Here is a 22,669-nt window from a genome sequence, read left to right as displayed (position 1 = left end):
TAACTTTCACTTCTCCAGATTTCGTCTTGGGGCTAATATTAATTAGTTAATGTTAATTTGTGTTTTCAGGTCCTCTTATGACTACTGCTGAGAAACTTGCCAAGAAACAACTCATGTCATGCTGTTTTCATTTAGCAGATTTCTCAGGTTATCAGAAGTCTCTTCAGACAACCCTAATGCACTTTATTCATGTCAAGTTAAAGATCTATGCAGATAATGATGCATCATTTGTTTTAATAGATGAATATGTTTTTTTAATGAGTGAAGTCTACAACCAGGCTTATCCATGGTCTAACAGTAAAATTTGTCATATTTGCAGAGGTCTTTTAGCGGACAGCACTTGTTTTGCCTGTGTTTCAAGCCAACTGGGAGCAAGGAAATGATTGCAGAAAAACATGGTACTTGAGCTAAGGTAGTATGTGCTGTTGATGGTATCAGAGCTTGTTGGTGTTCCCACAGCTCGAAGAATCGAGAGAGTGAGTACAGGTCCATCTTGCAGCCATGCTGTGTTTTAGTGTTGTACTGAGTCTGCCGTGGATTTAAAAAGCTGGCAGATCTGTGCTGTTGTGTACAAATTTGGCTTGCTTCTGCTCTTTTCAGGAGACATGAATAAGTTCCCATCCAAAGGGAATGTGCTCTCAGTGGAGCTTTTTTTTATGTCTTCAGATTTGGGTTTGTTTGCAGCCAGCTGGCTTGGAGCACGGGCAGAGTGAGCAGAGTTCTGCATGAAACTCTGCATTTTTATGTAAGGCAAAAGCTTGCCTAGGGGAGTCACCTCCTCTTGGGGGAAAGAATCTACTGTGTGGGAGGACTGGGAGCATTTGCAGCCTGTACTTTTAAGCATTATGTTTGCTTTACCTGGTAAATGCACAGAGTGAAGGCTTTGAAGAAACAGCCTATGCAAATAGTCCATAACTTTTGGCAGTGGAGATGGATCTGAAGGCAGCAGGGCACTAGTCAATGAAAAAAGCTGGACTCTACAACAGGATCTGTTGCACCATGGTTTTGTTACCGACTTGAGCTTATGTGTATACATGGGGAAGAAATAATTACATCAGATTACCTTTGAAGAGTAAATATTACCCTGTATTGAGCACTTTTAAATTAGATTTCAGCCTGTACACTAACATACTTCTTTCAAGTTACATTATCACTTCTTGGCTTCTTTCCTTTCTGTGAGTCATAAATATTTCATGTTTTTTTAATCTTTGGCTTCTCCATTGATTGACATACTACCTCTGAGGCTGAAGTCTTGTTTCTAGATGGACAAAAACCATAGCCAGTACAGAGCTCCTTTCTTTGAGCCATGTGCAAGTCTGATTGTACAACATATAAAGGGAAGACGTGTCATCTGTGGGGAGTTGAAAAACATTTCCTTCCATGGAAGGAGCAATGCCCATCCAGTTGTTTCCTAGTATTTTCGTCAGGCTGTTGGCTCAGAATTTGGCTGTTTTGCACACAGGCCTGAGTACACCGTGTCCTGCTTTGTGTGACTTCTTTGCTGCTAAATTGGATGAAGTTATGAAGCTGGTTATTTTGGCATTGGTTATGATGATCTAGGTCCTGTGAGGAGTTGGGTGATTATCAAGGCCTGGTCAGTAACAGCCTACCTCTTTTCCTTATTAAAAAAAAAAAAAAGAGGAGAGTGCTCTGCTCATGTTAATTAACCTGGTTACAAATGGGTGGATGGAATCACTGTTTTCTGCTCCATGTTGTGATGAAATGGACGTATCCTGGGTGAATTCCAGCTTACAAAGTGCCAGCTAGCTCTGTGGGACTCTAGTCCTTCCCTTGGACCCCAAGGAGAGCATTAGCGCAGCACCAGCTCACCTGGGGGCAGCCCTGGTGTCATCTCCCTTCCGGTGTCCTTTAGAACTGACACCTGAATGACATGGCTCACCTTCTGTCGGTGGAAATGTATGTTCATGGTGAGAAAAATTATAGTTCTTTAAACCTGTAAATCTTTCAATTAACTTGAATATGTTCTTCAGTGTACGTGTGCTGTGGAGCAAGGAATGGAAAGGAATGCTGCACTTTTAGGACTCAAATCTGTGAAATGGAGGTAGCCAAAGTAATAAACACAGTTGGGTTTCTGGACTTAAGACAAGGCAGCGTCATTGTTTGATTTCTTTTCTGTTACAGCACTGAGTGTTTTGATTGCAGACAAAAGATAGCTTTGGGGCAGCACGTTCAAGGCGTTAGTGCCCACCTTTTTGTGCAGTATGTGGAAAATCAATTGTAATCAATTTAGATGGTGTCATGTCTCTACTAGAGATTTTATAAGCTGATGTGGCAAGATGACATTCCATGTAATCACTGCAGAACTTGAATAGAGGTATTATGGTTTCAATTTTTTGGAAATTGTGACCTCCAGACATATCTCACAATGCTTGGAAATTTTTGTGAGCAATCAAACATACAGCTGTATGAAGATTATCAGTGGAAGTGCTAGAAAGAGGCACTTCTGTTAGTTGATGCTAAAACCTTTTGAGAGCAGGGATTTGGTGAGGTAACATCGTGACTACGTTTCCACTCAACTATTTCTATGGGTGGAGGAAGCCTTAAAAGGACAGACGACAGTCCTTTGGTGGTGGTTTTTTAGTTAGTTAGGTTGCCTGTATGTTGAGATGCACTTGATGGTTTTTAAATGAAATCTTACAGTACCAAACCCAGCTCTGAAGTTGCAAGATGTATACTTGTAACTTAGGGTAGTTTTTCTGCTTGTTTGTATTGTTACAAGTCTAATTTAAAAAGGTGGTAGTACGGTGGGCAGTCTTACCTCAGTCTCACAAACGAATTCAGTGACAGAGCAATGTGTAGGGTGAGCATATGTCGAGGTAAGTGGGCCCTCTTGCATGAGGAACCTCGTCTAGTTGTTTCACTTTGCCTTCGTTTTGATGTTGGCTTGTGCTCATGCCTATAATTAAATAAATCTTAATAACTGTGGATTACTAGATCTTAGTTTTCCGAATTTACTTCAGCAGCCTTTGTAGACAGCAATAACTTAGGCTCTTCCTTTTCATTCTGGAGGCAGGTTTTAATTATCAGTTGTATGAATGTTGGCAGTCTCCCTGTGTGTGGGGCTTGTACGTTTGCTTCATTCTTTAAGATGGCCAACCAGGGTGTCCAGGAGAACAGGCTTCAGGTAGCAATTAGGGTATATTTTGAGATTTTGTTCAAATCTATTGTCCCAAACTTTGCTGAACTGAAGAACTGCGCTGTCATAATCCTACACATACCATTTTATTATAATTGCAGGATATTAAAGCCATTTGTCTTGTGTTTTGTAAGTCTCTAGCAAAGGGATTTTCCTGTCTATTTTCTTACACAGGCAAACATGCTGAAGACATATTTGGTGAATTGTTTAATGAGGCTAACAGCTTCTACATCAGAGCAAATTCCCTTCAAGACAGAATTGATCGCCTTGCTGTCAAAGTTACCCAGCTGGATTCAACAGTAGAAGAGGGTAGGTAATTGCATGAAAGCATTGAGCCAGAAGTGATGTTGACAAGTCCACGGTATTTAATTACACAACAATCTCTCTCTTTTCAAAGTAATCCTGAACTGATATTTCATCTTTTCTTAGTAAGACAAGCTGGGAAAAATCATGTTAGCGGGGGCGTGGAAGGGGGAGGGAATTCTTCAGTTGTATAGCTGTCTTCATTTTTGACTTAGCATTACTTGAAGAGCCCCTGTAGTAATGGAGCCATTAACCTGCCTTTTTCACAGGGAGTCTGTGAATATAATAAATCATAAGTGGATAATCATACTGGAAGTAAATCGGTAAATTGGAAAACGTTTGAGACAGTAAGACCTATTTATTTCAAGATAGAGTAGTGACAAACTAATTATTAGTGTCTGTTCAGGATCGCTGACTACAGTTACCTAAGATCTTAATAACACTCCTTTCCAAAATGGGTCATTGCATGTTTGTACTGACCAGCTGAAATTCTCTAGGGGGTTCTAGTTACTAGAAACAGTATTTTCTGCTGTTGTGTCCTCACTTGCTTACGTGTTTCATCACTTACATCATAAATAGAGCAAAAATGAAGAATTTAAATAATATCATTTCATTGTTTGAAAGCACTTCATTGAGGTAAGTAGAACATATTTCTCTGTCTAGGCCTAAAAGCTGTAATGTGCATGTTTCCTGACATGCTTAGTTTACCTGTCTGAGCCAGCCGTTGCATGTATGTCCTGGACAAATCATTGCTTCTTTCTTCCAGAAAATTAAAATTCCTGACATATGTTACATCAGGAAAATAGTTTAATTCTTACTTGGTAGTTAATACTACTTATAGTATATTTAATACTACTATTTATACAGTTTATGTATTATATTTAGTATTGCTATTCGTGCCAATATTAAATGGTACTATTAAAATTTAATAGTATATTTAGCCTTCCATTTCTAGCTAGCTGGTGACTAGAAACCATTACGAGATGGATGTTTTTTTTGCTGTTTTAAAAAATAGTTAACTGGCAGAGTATCACAGTTGACACTAGCACCTCTCTTTGTCTAGAGAGGTCATGAGCTATGTGGAACATAAGCTAGGCTTACAGAGTCACTTTTCAGCTTAGATTTTGAGGCATGTTGTGGTAATATGAGCAAAGTAGATGATATTTGTAGAGTGAACTTATTCCATGCTGAGATGGATGATGTCAGTTTTCGTGACTTTCAAGTACATGATTTTTGGAAATGCTATCCTCATTTGAGTTGTCTTTTTTTCCTCATTTGTGTGCTTTTGTCTACTTTTTCTAACATCTCATTTGTTTCCAGAGTTTGAAGTTATTAAGAGTCTGTTGGAAGGGGAAAATAGTGAATGGACTGAGATTGTCATCAGATTTTACATTAAACTGTCATCAGTTTATACTTAATGCGAAGCATCTTTCATGTTAACAAGCTATATGTACAAATATATTTATGTATGTATTATATACAATCAATTCAAGAAATAGTGTCATTGTAGACAAGTCAGTGAAGACTTCAGTTCTCTGTTTGACTGTAGTCAAAACAAAAACAAAAAAAAAACACCAATCCATCAGTATTTTGGGTTGCCTAAGAATAGAAGATAACATGGAGAGTGTACGATCACTTTTAAATTGTGATTGGCATTATCTGGAACTTTTTAGTGTTGGACACTCCATCTCAGGGAAATATATAGTAAGAATGAAAGAAGAAATATATAGTAAGAAAAGAGAAAGAAAGAAGAAATATATAGTAAGAATGAAAGAAAGTCTATCCAAAAGTGACTGCAACTTACATCTTTCATCTGAACAAAACAAGGAAAAGGCTTGTATTATTTTCCCCATAACTGTGTACCAGAAAAGATGGAATAAAAGTGTATTATTGATCTGTATGAAGAAGATATCTATTCCTCTCTGTAGAGAGGTGAAGAAGACTTTAGACTGAAGGATGATCAATTATATGGAAAGATAGGGAATTGAAAGATCGTAAAAGATATGGAACTCTTTCACAGGAATTGCAGAGGCCATAATTTAGTAACCATAGGATGAGATTGAATATGGGTGGATACCAGATGTAATTATAAAACATGCTGTGAAAGAAGAATATCAAACTTTGTTCCATGGTTGAAGCCAGTCTTTCTACTACTAGAAATACAGGTTAAACTTGTTAAAAGGGGAAATTATTGCACAGCTGCGTGTGACAGGATTCCTGTCACAACTTCCAAGACAAACAAATCATGTTCCTGTTATTTTAAGTGAAATTCTGGAACAAGAGGGATGCAAATTTATTATGGCAATTCTTATATGCCTTTGTACTTAAATATCATGATTGTCCCTGAAAGTAAAACCAAAACTTTGTTTTCCTTCTATAGTTAGCTACAGATATTTTAAATAGCTATTATTATTATTATTATAGATGCTATTATTTTTATAGAAATTTTAAAATGAATTTTCACTTAAGTTAATTTCAGATGTGATAAATGTATTTTTGTTTGTAACAGTATCGTTACAGGATATCAACATGAAAAAAGCTTTCAAAAGTTCAACGATTCAAGATCAGCAGGTAGTGTCAAAGAACAGCATTCCTAACCCAGTGGCTGATATTTATAATCAGAGTGACAAACCGCCTCCTCTGAATATTCTTTCGCCTTATAGGTATGCAAACATTCAGTGCTTCCATTCTTCTGCTTTTTATATAGAGAACAATTACAGCCAAAGAGAAAATATATGTTGGTTATTGAGATACGTTGTTGAGGACTTCTGCGTTCGTGAAAACAAAAATTGCTGTTACCACACTGAAAGTCATAGGTTGTATCTGACAAAAATTACTGCATTTCAGCATAGCAATGTTACATGGCATCATGGGATCAGAGAGCAAGTGCCATTCATCACTTCAAAAGTTAAAAGATAATTAATAATACAATAAACAAGGATTTCTTTGGTTTATTTATCTAGAAATTTGGATTTTTAGCTTTTGCCTTCTCTTCCCTCCCAACATAGACATACGTGCATGCACACCCTCTCTACTTTTCTTTCTCCTGCTTACAGACTAGTGAAGAAATCAGCAAGCAGGATTTATTTCACTTCCTGTTTCCTTTAAGTTTATAGTTGTTCATGAAATCAGTATCATCCGTCTGAAGCGTTGTAGGCACCGTGGTTTTACTGTGTCCTTTAACATTTGAAAAGTACTGGATCACCAGATTGGTGAGTTATCTGTAATAAAGCAGGTACTCAATCTGCAGTTAACTTACTTGATTTTTTTTAGGAATGTTGTAGAACACCTGCAATGTATTTTTTTTACAGCTTTTACTTTGAAAGTAAGATTGTTAGACTTACATCTGAAGTACACTGTTTTTTCCACTGCTATGGACAATTGTGTTCTATTGTTTATAGTCACCCAGTGAGTTGTTTATCAATCAAGTGTTCTGTACAGTTACGGTCCAATATGTATCTGGATGATATTGTCAGCGAGCTTTATTGTGTTATTCCTTTTATATTAGGGATGTGTTAGTGAAACTTACTTGACTTTTATTTCTTAGTAAGTCTTACACCTACTGAATTTAAATTATTTTTATTTGCCTTGGCCAAAATTTACAGGCTCTGCAGTGCACCAGTTTAGGAAGCTAGACTGGCATCACTGTTACATGCTGTTTAGGCCATGCCAGTTGCTCTGTCATGTTGACTCCCCACTACACCTATTCCTTTTCAAGCAGGTAGGATGTCAGAAGTTTCCATATTTCTGGGCCACCTCAAATTAGGATTTGATAGCATACCCTTTCTGTGACCTCTTAGTCTGTGTGACCATGGCTCCTGCTGCCGTTTAGAGCTCCCAAGCCCAAATGAGCTTTGTCTCAAATCCTACTGGAACAGTTTGGCAGAACTGTGGCAGAACTTCAGTTGCCACTCCTTTCCTAGTCCTTTTCCAAATTTAGAGTAAAAATATGTGCTTCCTGTCATAAGGGTGAAGGTACTCAGACTTACCTTGTTCCTAAATTTGGTTCCAAAAACCTGTCTGGATTTTGAGCCAAATATCCCATTTCTGTTTCTTTTGAGTCAGTTGATTTCCATTCATAACATATGCTACTCTGTCCCCTGTGCATCCTGTTTTGGCACGGATGTTCGTGTAGCGCCAGGGTAGTTCACTCCAGCAGTCAGCTCCTGCCTGGGAGCGTGCCTCCTGAAACGCTGTGGATTCCAGCTCTTTTCCCTGAAATTCTTGGCATGAATCAACCCAATTGCAAGCTGTAATTACAAAGAGTGGCACTTTGTGCACTTGGCATGCTGTCATTTCATGATGCAAAAAAAAAAAAAAATCAGTTTGGATGGTCTTTGAAGGTAAGTTTTGCTAGTTTAAAAATGCTGCTTGATATTTTCTTAGCTTTTGTTCTGCATTTCCAGGGATGATAAGAAAGACGGATTGAAGTTCTATACTGATCCTTCCTATTTTTTTGATCTCTGGAAAGAAAAAATGTTACAAGATACCGAAGATAAGCGAAAAGAAAAGAGGAGACAAAAGGTAAAAGCAGAAACATAATAGAAAAAACACATTAAAATTCTGTGTACACTTGTCCAGGTATAAAATTGATAGGGTGTAGTTTGTGTGTGTGGAAGGACTGTTCCACTGTAATACGTGGCTGTGGACTCCGAGCTGGTTCAGTTTTTATAGCTCATGTCTGTTTTAAGTTGGCAAATTGAATGCTAGGAGAACTATAGTTATCTTCCAACATACTTCCTTTAATCCTTTGCCAGTATCTGCTTATTAATACTCAGTGAAGTAGCCCTGTTGTGCTTCACAAAAAAAGACCCTGTGATTTAGGTGGTGGGGGGAAGGAATTAGAATTACAGTTTTATTTTCTTAGTTCTTTATCCAGCAGCAACTGCTCTAGCAAAACATGGGCTTATTCAGAAGTGTATATTCATTTTTTTAAATTCCATTATAGTGACTCTTCACTTTTCTACACATCACAAGTTGCTGTGTATTAACATCTTGCTAAAATTCTCTGGTTTAGCAATGAGAGAAGACATTTTAGTCATAATATCGTTCACTTCCTTAAAAATTTGAAAACAACAAAAAGGCTTTTTCATAGACAGATGTCTTCAGTCCTGGATTCTCTTCAGCAGTTTGATCCAAAATGTGCAGTTTGAAGCAATCAAGATTTCTTCTTTTAATGGTTTTTAGTTTTGAATGAAGAAGTTGCTACTTCTGCAGCTTCTTTGCTGTCAATTTTTGATCAAATCTGAGAGCCATAGTAAGACTTTTGAAGATAATTCTAAAAAAAAAAAAAGTGAAGAAGGAAAGTTTGATGAAGCAATGACTGCCTATCTTATCCAGCAGCAGGTGCCCTTCTAGATGGGTTCAGTGAGAGATAAGGGATTTGAATTGAGAGGAATCCAAACAAGGTGGAAAGACTGTCCAGAGGAAATAGAAGGAAGTTACTTAGTTTTCAGGACATATATAAGCACACACACATTGTAGATGAAGACTTACTTTAACTAAAACAGTTGGTGAATTCATGATTCTAAAAGTTTTGGAAAAAAATAAATCAGATCTTCCTGTTAGGAGTATGAGTCAAAAATGTTTACTGTTTTGACAGATATCTCAGCATTAAAGTATTAAATATAGTTGAAAAAGCTAAGTGAACATTTTCAGTACAAGATACTGTCTGAAGCATAGCATTGGAAAACATTCACTTGGTTATGTGTATAATTGTAAACAAAAATATATGCAGGGTTATAATCCTACTCGATCCTCAGTATGATAAGCTGTAGAGTTGATTGAAAGATGGGAAACAATTACAGCAGCTTTTGTTTTCCAGTTCAGTTGTTTTTAAATTGAATTCAGTATTTCTTTGTGGGAAAAAAAATACATAGGGGTAATTAGAACCTGATTTTTTTTCCTCCCAGCCTTTTTTCCCCTTCAAATTTAGAGCTTGTCACTAGAGAAAGGGATAAAAAGAAACTATTAACAGCTAATTTTTTCATTCTGATTTGAAACTAAAAAGGGGAAAATTACAATAGTGTTTTTTAAGCTTATAGCTAATTTCATTTGAAAACATTTTGATAGCTTTAGAGAGATTTTTACAGAACCCTTTATAGACTTGCTTCCAGACTACTTTACGTAATACATCTCACCTTCCACCCATGGTATATTTTCGGTAGATTTTAATTACTGTATCACAGTCTACAACCAAGATGCAAAATGTGTTCAATTACAGGATTATCAAGGTGTTTTTGTGATATATGGCTATAAGTTCTGCCTGAAGTGCTGTTTGGATTTTTTTTTTTTTACATGTATAACAAGACCAGCTAAGAAGAAAGCAACACACATTTAAATTTTCATAAATAGGTGTGACTTTAACAGGTAGAAAACAGAAACAGGTAGAAACAGGTAGAAAAACAGGCAGTTTTCTGGAAGTTGGTGTGCAAATAAGCATATTGTTATCTGAACCTTTGTGGAGCTGCAGGGTTTGAGTGAGATGTCTCTCAGGCGCTGTCAGTTTCACAGGTTGATTAAGACTGGCATTTTCTTTTGCTCTTGGCCCTACAATAGCAGTGGCTGGGAATGAATCCAGGGTATCTACTAGCATTTTTACGGTTAAAGTTACATTTTTGATCTACTAACTGAGACTTCTGCAAGCAATTTATATTTTACAGAAGCACAAAATATAAAAGCTGTTGAAAAACTGTGTGCAAAAGAAATCGATATGTATAAGTTAGCGTATTATAAACTAGGCATCCAAATGCCTGTCCTTTTCAGCTGACCAAATATAGCTGTTTTTTAGCCTCATCTTTTCATGTGGTCAGTGAAGGTTAAGAGTAGACATCGCACAGGAGGATTTGTTTTCCAATATTATTTTTGTAATTTGTCTTAAATGCTTGAGTTACTGTGGCAGGTTTATGAGGCATTTCATTTTCCTGCCTTGAAATATCACATTTCTTGTTTAACTGTGGAGAATTCTAACAGACTTTGATTTGACTCTTTCACATAAATGTTTTCTCCAAAGGAAACTGTAATTTTAATTCTTTTTAAGTTGAAAATCTGCTATACTGTCCGGGTTTTTTACTTTCAAGCTTTCAGTAGGTCAGTGAGTAGGAGTTCAGTGAGGTTAGTTTTGACTTGTAGCTAGCAGTAATACTCAGAACTGAATGACTGCAGACCAGTTATTAATTGCTGGTTAACCAAAGGTGAGTTGTTCTACCTTGCTTTTTATTGTTCCCCATATTTTCATGAGGAGTGATTAGTTATTTAAATAATTAGAAATCTTTAAATTTGAGGGTTTATATGCTTGCAATTCCAAAATTCTTGATAACTTGAGTTTGGTAGGATCTTGTAAATTTCTGAAGTCAGGAAAATACACTAGGCTCATGCTTCCGTTCTTTTTTTGTTATGTAAGTAATGAAAATACTTGATGAAGCTGCTTTCAGTTACCAGTGGTCATTCTTTATAACAATGCTTGAAATGTCATTTGCTAACTCTTGATGCAAATATGAAACTTAAAGTTAACTTAACCATGTTTGAGGGCACTAATACATTTGCGGTGTGGCTGAAATCACTTCCTGCCAACAGATAAATCTTGTACCTGCTTTCTGGCTTAACCTACAGCATCCATTTGTCTACCAAAGCTTCTACTACATTCAGTTAAAAGGGAGTAACTCTTAATAATGCTTAACTTTCCTAAAAACACAAAACTATAGTTATTTTAAAGGCTTCAGCTCCACTAGAACTCTATCATTGCTCTGTGTGTTAAAACTAGAGCTGTCACCATTGTTCCAGTCACGAAAGTACTTCCCCAACATGTAAGAACATATATGTTCCTTTTCCTGGAACAACATAAAGCTGCTCTACTACAGGTGTATATGGTTTTATCTGCTGCTAATAATTGGCCTGCCCCACTGTTTGAGAAGAAATTAAACGTTTTAATGAAAATAAATGTCTTCATATAGTAATCTAAAAATCAATACAAGTAGGGTTTAGTACAGTTTGAGTAAAAAGGGTTCCAGCATATTCATTCATTAGCATACCTACAGATGCTTGTTTGGAACAACCTGTCCAACTGAAGTCTGAGCCAGTAAAATCAAACTACTTTGTATGTACAAGAATAAGTATTTATTTACTTATGCACACAATTTTATGAAAAAGATAAATACATACATAGTGATCTCTTAAAAGTTTGCTCCTTTTTAAAAAGGGTAATCATGTGTAAGCAGTCATGTAAGCGTTCCTGATTTGTATCAAAACGATTATCTTCCAAGGAGCATTTTGTGTGGTTCAAAAGGCTGATATTTACATCAGAAACTTAAAAGAAACACATAGTAGTGACCCTCAGAGGATGGAGTTAATATTCTGTGAGGAGGAAAAAAAAAGGCAAGTCTGAATCTGCCTTCCTTGTGCTCTGATTCCTGTATTTGGAAATTGTGACATGAAAAAATGGTATTGAAGGAGAAGGTAATGTTGTGTAACCTGAAAAATAATGGATTGATGCTTGAATAATGGGATGATAAAAGTTTGGGAAGGAAAAAGAATTAATAGGCAGAAAAAAATAACCAAGGTAATGATCTTTACAGACATCAATCAGGTCAGAAATCTCCTCCTTCCAGGGACGAGGAATGAGCAAGTGTTGTCAGGAATATTTAGATGTTGAACTTCAGAAGTTTTTTCTCTGTCATTCTTAATGCTAGCAAATATGGTTCAGCAGGTCCAGGACATAGATGTGCACAAACAAGCCAGAGGTCCAAAACAATGGCAAGCAATTATTTGGTAATTTATTAATTGTATAATGCCAAATAAATTATTTCAGAATTATTTAATTGGTGCTGTTTGACAGCTGGAGAAGTACCTATGGTCATCTGTGATATACCTTTTTTTCTTCTTTTTTTGATGGGACTGTTTGGCTTTCCAGCTATCATCCCTTACTTTGGAGGTAGAGGCTCAATGTATGCTTCCATATCAGCATTTTTCTGAACTCCTATCTAAATGAAATTGAGTATGATTGCATTATCAGAATACCAATGTAATTATTTCCTGAGAATCATCTTCTAGCAGCTGAAAGGTTAATGTCAAATTATAAATTGATAAAGAATCTTTAACTTATTTATTAATTAGTATTGTAAGATGTGGGATCTAGAGCTGGTTTACAAGGGCACTGGGTTGTTTCTTTTTAGATCTTGAGAAAAGAAGCAGCACATATATACGTTTCTGTTTGGATTGTTCAAACTTACTTATTTTCCAGCTGAAGCACCTGTATGATCTTATATTCAAAATTGAGAAGCTTAGAGGTAGGTGCAGAGGTGTGAAAGCATTGAGTCCCACTGTTAGGAGAGCTGATAAATGACCACTGACATCAACTGGGCCTGAAATGATGTAGAAAAAGATCAAAAACTAAACCGACTGATTTGTCATGAAGCTATCAAGCTGTAATATACTACTGGCCTGAATATTACTGACACGTTGCAGAGGGGATGACTGCAATTCATTTTTCTATATAATAATCAGAAACAAGGATGAGGGAAAAACTAGGAGGAGTTTTGGTAGTTTACCAGGTCTACGAAGGGAAAGCATGTTAAAATTAAAAAATAATTCCCATAGAATTATAGCATGTAACATAGGAAAGTGTTTCTAATTTTTCTTTGCTTACCCAGGGCCTCAGGTGATTGTGACCCTAACAAATAACCAAAATAACCCTGAGCATACTTAACATGAGTTACTTGCAGAAGGAAATTATAGGTGATTCAGGACCGTAATAAACGATTGTCATATGATGTCAGAAGAAGTTAAACTTCTGGCTTTTAAAATCAGTCACATTCCTGTCTGTACTGGGAAAAACAGTAGGTCAGTATCACACTGGCATGTGCATCCTACAGAAGAAGGGCAAAGCAGAGCAGTATTGCTACTAATGAGGTTCATAATTTAGGGCGATTATCTCATTTTCAGATATTTTATGAAGACTTCGCTTCATCTGTAAATCTGGTCTTATTTTCATGCGCTCTAACTGCATTTTAACCTGCTTTTTTCCTTTCCTTTTTTCTCTCTTTGCATGCTTTATTTCTTTTGTTTGAACATCAGGAGCAAAAGCGTATAGATGGCACCACCCGTGAGGTGAAAAAGGTTAGAAAAGCCAGAAACAGACGCCAGGAGTGGAATATGATGGCGTATGACAAAGAGCTTAGACCTGACAACAGGTTGTCTCAAAGTGTGTACCATGGAGCATCTTCCGAGGGATCCCTGTCCCCAGATACTAGGTCTGTTTACAACAAAGCTGCTTGTTATGCCACAGTTGTATGTTCAGAAGTACTGAGTAGAATTAGGTGTTTTTACAGGCTGGGAATAGTTAGACTAGACAAAACGTACATTCTGCTTTTTAAAGCTCTTCTCAAATTATTTTAAAGCATAAATAACATAAATTCTGTAATTAATGATTTTTTCTTCCTCAGCATCAGATGAGCTTTTTGTTGTCATAATTTGCCATGCACTGGAACGAAATAAGTGTTTGCTTTGTTTTATATTTGATCTTGACTAGCTGTAGTTGCAAAAGCATTTAAATTGGCTTCCACAAGATAACGTCAATGCCTCTTTCTTCATGACTGCTTTGTCACATGTTACGCTGCTGATAGTTTAATAAATATTTTTCTGCCATCAGTCCAATCAGGCATACTCTTGCCTTTAATAGAAAGCTTTAACGGGGGAATAGGCTACTCAGCTTTATCCACGTTCTGTTTGTCTATAAGTCAAGCTACAAAACCAGATGCAACATTACTGCTTGCGATATTTCTCTGAAGAAAAATCTCTGCTTAGAGAGAAGCAGCAGAATTCATCTACATTGTGTGAGTTTCCCTTTGAGCTCAGTGGGAGTTAACTTCTCCTGGCGTGTACGGAAGTCTGAGTTTGTTCACTGAGCTGCTCTCGCTAAAGGATTTTCTCTCATTTTATTTCTGTTTGTCAAGGTTAATTGCTAGCAGTAGTGTTAGGAATGAACAGAACCTAGTGGAAAACTTGGACAATTTATGTTTAAATTGTTGAATGCTAGGATGAGAAAACAACCACCACCACAAAAGTATGCGCTAATGTCTTAAGTCTGCTGTCCAGCTGAGCTAAAGAATATAAAAAACAAAAACAAACCTCCTCAGATCTCTGTAAACCTCATGTTTCCATCTTTGTGAAGATGAATAATATTCCAACCAAAACAAAAATTGTAAAGACAATTTCTACTGGTGTTTCAATGTGTTCAGACCCCACTCTCTCTAAAATCTTGTAACCACCATTTTATTAAAGTTTCTAATGCAAAATGTTGTCTTCTGGTTGTTGGTCTGTGATATTTCATTAAAACTGTGCTTTCCATAGGTTGATCTGATAAGATGACGTTGATGTTCCCCTGTGAAATGCAAGATGTGGATTTTTATTATCTCTGAGCTCTGTTTTTCACAGGTTTCAAGTCTCTTTTTGGGCTTAACACTTTGCTTCCAGGGTTCCTGAGTTTAATTAGTTGCATTGGAGTTATTTGTTTTTCTAATCTCCCAACAATGTCAAATTGTATTTGACTATTTGCAGATAGCCATAATAGTTGCGATCTGTAGGATTTTAACAGCAACAGTTGTAAAGATGCATCATTATGTTGCGTATAGATTTTATGGTATGATGGTTATCTGGTGCTTGTTATAAAACTTCAAGGGCTTATAAAGTGGAGAACTTTAAATTTCAGTGAATCAAGTATCAGTGGTTAAATCCTGAAATCTATCTTACGTGCATGAAAGGTTAATTTTGTGACTAGTACTGAGGTGGAGAGAAGGCTTTCTGTTGTATTTTGGGGTAGTCTCAGTTGTGGGAACTAAGCTATGAAAAGCATGATGCATACAGAAATACTGATTTCAGAGAGGTTTTCGTGCTGACAGCTACTGCGTGAGCAGTGTGTAACGCTTCTTTAGGACCTTATTTGTATTTCCCTATGTTGTTTTTTAATGTTAAAAAAGGCTTATTTCTCCTAGCTTGGTAACTGTAAAACTTGCACGTTAAAGGTTGATGTCCAAGTGTCCAGACTGTGGCGATTTACAATGTATTTGTTATACTTATTGTACTTTAGAGAGAGAAACACAAGCTGAATCCAAACAGAAACCAGCAAATTAATGTGAGAAAAGTAAGAACAAGAAAAGAAGAGTGGGAGAGAAGGAAAATGGGCATTGAGTTCATGAGTGACGCAAAGAAAATGGAGCAGGCAGGAAGCATGAAAGAGGACAAAATGCCCAAAGGGTTTGTCATTTTGTTTTACTCAAAGCCCTGGCTTTTTGTTGCTTACCTTGCTTCCAGTCTTACAGATAAGTGCATCAGTTTACTGTGTTCACTAAAAGCCAGGCTGCACGATTGTTTGTTACTAATACAATACAGCTCTGTGCAGTAATGGGACGAAGAGATCCTTTTGCTCCCTCTCTTGGGCTTATTTGACAGAGCATCCTAGACTTTGTATCTTTATGAACTCTCTGCTCAACTAATATTTACGTTTCCCAGTTTCTCTAAGCCTTTGCAACAAAATTATTTGTGCAAACAAAAAGCATTTTCTAACTTTTGAAATTAGTTTTCTCTGCTTTGGTAAAGTATATTCTTCTGCATAATTGTGAGTGCTTGCAATATTGCTTTCCTTTTTCTGCTGCTGCTGTTAATGTAAGACCAATCTGATAAGCATTATCACTTCAAACAATGGACTGTCAAAATCATCGACCAAAACAATGTGCTTCTTCATGGCTACTGAAGAATTGTAAAACCTGGATAACTTCTTTTCTTGTGTTTTTAAAGTCTCCACTGTAAGGGAGCATTGTGCATGTGGTTAGTGCGCTGAAATATTTAAAGCATTAAGTTTTAGTCCTTTTATGCTGACTTGTCAGACTAATTTATTTTCAAGTCATGTTAAGCTGAACCATGATTTTTTGTTGCATTTGTTCTTGTGCTTTCCAATGGACTTAGATGGGAATGGTGCTTGACTATCAGGGAGTCCTGCTGCAAGAGAAAATAATTCTGCTTATATTTTTAGGTTTTCTTGCGAGTTGTTTAGATAATGCCATTACACTTACATAATCTGTTCTTCTACATCCATTTACTTTAATTTTAGGTCCCATGCATCTGATGTTACAGATTATTCTTATCCTGCCACTCCGAATCATTCCCTCCATCAGCAGATAGCAATGCCTTCATATGGAACAGGAGATGGTCCACAGTACATGGGAGTATCCCAAAGCCATGAGCATGAATACAGACCACCTTCTACCACAGCACGACATGCTACTTTAAACAGACCTCAGCAACCACCTCCACCTCCACCCCAGCCTTCAGATGGCCAACATAGCTCAGTACCTGTGGTACCAGCAGAATATGGGTAAAACTCCTGATTTACTCCAGTGAATTGTTGACAAAGCTAGAGAGATGCATGTTTTTCATAACCATCAACATCAAATGGCATGCACAAAAAAACCCCACGTACCTTAGTTATTTCACTGGGGAGAACAGAACAAGTTTGATGCAATTTGTACGTATGAATTGAATTTGAGTGAGGAAATGGGAAAAGCAGAAATAATTAGTTGTATATTGAATGTGGTGAAATCAATGTATTTGTAACATATTAGAGGTCCCTAGTATAATTTAAGAAGGGCATAATTTTCCTTTATAGTAAAAAGTAGTTACAACATAATTTGAATATTTTAAACTCCAGGAAAGGTATGGGAAAAGGTATTGCTGAATGTGATTAATATGAACATTTTTATGCTGCATCACTGAAATGATTTTTAAAGGAGCTTATGCTGGAACTGGAAGGGATCCCTTCAGACACAGAATCAAGTTCCCTACTGCCACAGCCATCTTTGTAACTCAGTTTATGCACTTACCAAACTCCTTTGTAAATATTTTGCCTGAAAACATTTTGAAGAAAGGCTTGTTCCAGGGTACTGGTTCTCTGATGGCAAGAAACCATTTATTTTCTAACCAGTCTGTACCTATTTTTTCTTTTGTCCTTTTGCTCAAGTAACTTGAAATTTCAGGTCACAACCCCAGCGAAGTTGTATTTGTTTTCGTCTGTGTCACTTTGAGCTAAGCCAGCCAAGCTTTTTCAACCTCACTTGATGCATCCCGGAATAGCATTTGCCTGATTAATGACAATATCATGCTGTAGATGACTCAGTAATGCTATGAGTGACTGCTCCAACATGCATTTTCTCTCTGTTATTTCCAGTTTTAGCAAAAATTCTTGTGGTTAGTCCCCAGGTACACGACCACTGGCAGTGTATCACTGCTGTCAGACATTGACATCTGTTGCTGATTGTCATTAACTTTACTTCATCTCCTGTATCTAGTTCTTTACTTACTTTATAACTCTTACACTAATTCTCCATTTTTTTCTGTTTAACTCTGTTAATGACATTTTAACAAATAAATTAGCTCTTCCCTGTTCTCTTCCTTGCTTCTTTAAATTATCAATCAAATTTACCAATTTAATTGAATGATACTTAAATTGATAAACTTGACTAAAGAAGCACATGAGATGCATGATAGACTCTCGGGTAAATGTTTCCATTCCTACTTTCCACTTTTCTCCATGCCCATCTCTTATTATCTCTTAATGTTTGTTCCAAGGTTGTATTTTATGGAAGTGGTATGCATAGTATACAATTTTCTTGGTCCCTTCCTAGTCATAGGCACTGTATATAATATTTTTTATAGAGTAGATGTTTAGAAACAAATATAGATGTATAGTTAACTAGGCAGGAGTAATAAGATAATTCTGTTTTTTTGTGGACTACTGAAAGGAGGTTGCTCTTTACTACTACTTCTGCTTTAAATTTCGATACTATCAATATTTGATAATTTACATGCCTGTGATCATTTACATATGTAACGCACCAGTTGAAATTCGTCTCAAATTTTTGATTTGAGTTAAGGCTGGATGAGAGCAGTTTAAGGGGTGATGATTCTGTAAATCCTAACTTCTGATGCATTAAAGATTTTTATTTTGTTTTATATAGGATGGTTCCAGCTCAGATGGTGGATTATTACAATCCTACGGGGCCTCCCCCTCCTCCTCCCCCCCCAATGATCCCTTCAGCACAAACTGCGTTTGTGAGTCCCCTTCAGCTTCCTGTGCCACCTTCCCATCCGGGACTGGTGACGGGCTCTACATATGCAGCTACTCATCCTCCTCCTCCTACTGGGCTTGTTGTCACTGCTCCTCCTCCTCCTGGCCCACCTCCCCCCCCTCCAGGCCCTCCTGCTGCAGCTTCATCCCTCTCTTCCTCCCCCATGCATGCTCCTCCAGCTGCTGAGGCAAAACGCCATGACGCTGCACAGCCGCCAATAAGTGATGCGCGAAGTGATCTTCTTGCCGCCATCCGAATGGGTAAGAGAATGCTGAGTCTTAGCTATTTCTTTTTTTTTTTTCGATGAAAGCACTGTATTTTCCAGTAATCTGAGCTCAAGGCTTCTCTTCCTAGTTAGGCCAAATTTTGTTGAGAGAATTAGTTGACCACAACAGGTACCACACACATATTCTAACATCTGTCAACCTTGATCTGTTTCTAAAACCTCATGTTCCAAGATCTGCAGCTTTGTTAAAAACATTCTAGTATTTGTGTGGACATGATAAAATGAAAATGGTATTTATGTTTATCATGTAGAACTTCCATTAGGAGTACACGGATTTTCAGTTCTGTTCAGAACTGAGTTATCCAACACCAGGTTTCAGCCTAGTGATTTTTAATCAATGACTAATGGCTATTCCCCACTTCAATTATACTACAGAGCTGTAGTTCTTAATGGTATTTCCAAACACTTGTGAGAAGTGTCATCTTCAGATCAAAAGGATATGTATTGGATATAAAGGATATTCAGTCTTGAATATTCACTTTTAACATATTGTTGGCAATTTTAGAAGTCTAGAAGCACTTAGACTCTGAGAATGGATTCCAATCTGCCTTTTTTTCTCTCTCTCTTCTTTGCTTGGGAAAACTCTAATTCAACGGTTCTTTCGTTTTTCTTCCTGAATATACTGCTAGAACACAAAACTCACCAATAACAACGTGAAATTTAAAAAAAAAAATCTGAAAAGTTAATTTGGGCGTATTTGTCTCCACAGGAATTCAGCTGAAAAAAGTGCAAGAACAACGTGAACAAGAAGCAAAGCGAGAACCAGTGGGAAATGATGTGGCAACCATCCTTTCAAGACGCATCGCTGTGGAATACAGCGATTCTGATGACGATTCAGAATTTGATGAGAACGATTGGTCAGATTGAACCTGCTCTAAGCACACTGGCAAGTTCACGAAATACTTGGCTTCAGTGATTGCTTTCTTAGCACGATGTAAAGCAGGATGTTGACATGTATTAAGGCTAGTGATTGAAGTGCTAAAATTGAATTGGTATTATTCAGAATGCTGTAGCTTAGCAACTCTGGTAATAATGTGATTATGCTTATGCAGATCAGAAACTTGTCTTACTTTCAGTATTTACCGCATAATACTTAAGTGCCACTAAATGTAGCAAATCATGTGCTGCGTGCAAAATACGCTGCAGTTGTTGCACTGTTACAGAACCAGCATTTTATTTTACTTTCCTGATCTTAAGGGATAAAATATATTTTTTTGACTTTGCATCTTACTCTTTCAATTATGTAAACAAGTTGGGTACTTGTGAATTGGTCTGCATGTTAGCTTTTGAGGACAGTTAACTGTATGACTGGGTGAAGTGTTGAGTTCCATAAATACACAACTTTTAAATTTTTATTAGATGCTAATTATGCCCACGTTAAAATGCAGCAGACAGTAACCAAATACCTACTTAGTCTATTTTTAAGCACATCTGGGCTTAGTTTTTTTGCATACAGATTTAATTTTATATAACTCAACCTTTTTTAATATTAAAAATGTAGCAGATAATGAAATGTATGCTCTGAAGAATGAGTCCACGTGATCCAAAATTAACATGTTATGAGCAGACTGGACAAATTTGTAACAGCAATAGCCCTAGGTTGCTGCCTGCTTGTTGGGTAGAATGCTGGGAAGCCTCAGGTAGGTGGTGAATGTGTGTCTGTATTATAAAAGAGGGTTAAAACACCTGTACAGCTTTTCAGTTTTATGATACAGATCAACTAGACACAAAAATTTCAGGATAGACCTGATTGAAGCCATGTGGTTGTTGCAGTGTAGAAACGTCATGCTGTTATTGCTGAAGAATGGAACTCTGCCAGTCTACATCTAGCAATCAGATACATTTCACAAGTATTAAACTTGGTCCTTTTGCTCGTAGGTACAAATATTTGTAAATAAGTTTTGTTTGTTGATTTGTGTATGTATAGTCATGACAGATTGTTTTCGGTTTCCTGTAGCACATTTACTCAAAACTACCATTACTTTGAATGTATTTCTTTCCTAGTACATCGCATTTATGTAACAGTTATTGGCAGATAAAGCAGTTTTAATGGCTGTTTAGGTACTGTGCTGTCTGTGTGCATTCTTTTTCTCTTTCCCTTGGAACAGTGGCTGACATAGTCTGCTTTGGCTGTCTGTTTTCTTTAAAAGTAATTCATATTTTTTTCTCAGTACAGTATTAAAATGTTTTTTTCTTTTGGACTGGGAGTAGGGCTGCTGCTTTGCCTAATGAGGCTTTTAAAAATGTATTAAGAGGAGAAATTTCTTTCATTAACAGGTTAATTTTAATCTTTGTAACAGAAGTCAGTGTAATTCCAGGTCTAAACGTTTGGTAAAACTCCTTTGTTCTGTGAGGCCCTGTCTGTTCTTAAAAATAACAAAGAAAAAAAGTATATGAAATGAAAACAAACAAAATGAAATGGAAGATCATTATCTAACCTCTGTTTACACAATTAACAGTTTTTAGTCCTGAGAATGTAACAGCCTAACAAAATGTTTGCATGCAAGCTGCTGGCGATTTCATTGCTGTTTAATCTGCATTTATTTTTTTTCAATTTGTGATGGTTGCTTATATGGTAGGGTGGCAACATGCTGCCTCAATGTCGGTGTTAAAGATTTATCTTATAAAGTACAACCAATCTCTGCATACTGCAATCTGCAACTACAGTTCCTGCTAATCAGTGGCAGCTGAAGGTACTCATCTCAGTTTGCTAGATCTGTTCTTGTCTTTGCCTTAAATACAAAGCTGACTTTTGCTTTATTTTGTGCACTGGAGTCTGAGGTCTGCGTGTCCACAGAGGCCGTAGCTTGATGATGGCTTTCACTAATGCACGAGGGATGGTTTGTTCTGATCATAACGACACACTTGCACGGTGGCTTGCAAAATGTTCTCCAGATGAGTCGGATCGAAGCGCGACTCAGACTGCAGTGTTACGCTGCTGTACAGGTGGGGAGAGTACTCTCAGTATTCTTTTAATACGTGTTGAAATATATCAGCAGAAAATTCTTTCCATTCTACTGAAATTTGATATGACAGAAGATTTATTTTATGAGCACAGAGGCTGGGTGTATCTGAAATTTTGTAACTTGTTGTTTTTAAATAATAAACCTTAAACAAGCAACCAGTTGTGACCAGTTAAGGTGGTGTAGATTTTTCAGTCTTATTAGCCAACCTGTTTTTCTGAACCTGCTATGTTGTCATTTTCCTTTCAGCATTAATTAATAAAAATGTGAATTTAGTGATGTAAACTAACATTCTAGGCTGTTTTTATCAGTTTTATCATACTTTGGGTTGTGAATAAGTAACAAATATGAATAAAATCTCACTTTTGAGCCTGTCTTTCTTTCCTTAGATTACTAAGATTTTACTATTAATCTTTATCCCTTTTTGTTGAATAACATAAATGAAAATAGAACACTTCCAAATGCTGTCTGTGATCCCAAGAGCCACAGTTATATTGGGACATAGGCCAGAGACCGCAAAAACAGACTGTGTTAAGGCACTGCTGTGCCTAACTAATGTTTTTTCATAATCCATTTTTTTTTCTTTTTTTGCAACCTGGATTAAAACTCTGAGTGAAGATTCTTGGCTGGTGTACGCAGGTATTAATTTCCCTACAGATAGGTTAATTTTTTTTAGGGAAACATTAAGCAGCACCTTGGCTCTCAGAACAGGGCAGAACGTATCAATGGTATTAGTAAGCCCCTTTCCCCCCACCATTTTTATAAGGAAGAGTCTTTGTAGATTAATGATACCAAGCACACTACTGTAAAATGCAAGCCCATGTTTGCCTACCACAGAACATTT

At 36.8% G+C, this 22,669-nt stretch overlaps 1 protein-coding gene across 7 annotated transcripts in view; it reads left to right on the top strand.

Moving 5' to 3' along the window:
- Positions 1 to 22,199, top strand: part of WASF3 (WASP family member 3) — a 64,792-nt gene extending 42,593 nt beyond the window's left edge. For 3 of the 7 annotated variants that reach the window (XM_040543931.1, XM_040543930.1, XM_040543932.1), the window contains 7 exons: positions 3,332 to 3,466; positions 5,970 to 6,123; positions 7,867 to 7,984; positions 13,532 to 13,707; positions 16,563 to 16,826; positions 18,466 to 18,836; positions 19,572 to 22,199. In XM_040543931.1, coding sequence (XP_040399865.1) covers positions 3,332 to 3,466; positions 5,970 to 6,123; positions 7,867 to 7,984; positions 13,532 to 13,707; positions 16,563 to 16,826; positions 18,466 to 18,836; positions 19,572 to 19,729 — 1,376 coding nt within the window. In that variant the 3' untranslated portion in view covers positions 19,730 to 22,199. Of the gene's footprint in view, positions 1 to 319; positions 413 to 1,233; positions 1,595 to 3,331; positions 3,467 to 5,969; positions 6,124 to 7,866; positions 7,985 to 13,531; positions 13,708 to 15,542; positions 15,710 to 16,562; positions 16,827 to 18,465; positions 18,837 to 19,571 lie in introns of those variants that run through there. The other 4 variants (XM_040543934.1, XM_040543935.1, XM_040543936.1 and 1 more) reach the window with 4 other exon arrangements.
- The last annotated feature ends 470 nt before the right edge of the window (positions 22,200 to 22,669 follow it).

This window comes from Cygnus olor, chromosome 1 (assembly GCF_009769625.2).
Source record: "Cygnus olor isolate bCygOlo1 chromosome 1, bCygOlo1.pri.v2, whole genome shotgun sequence".
Lineage (NCBI taxonomy): Eukaryota > Metazoa > Chordata > Aves > Anseriformes > Anatidae > Cygnus > Cygnus olor.
The sequence above is the reverse complement of the archived record's forward strand: the minus strand, read 5'-3'. Positions and strand labels throughout refer to the sequence as shown.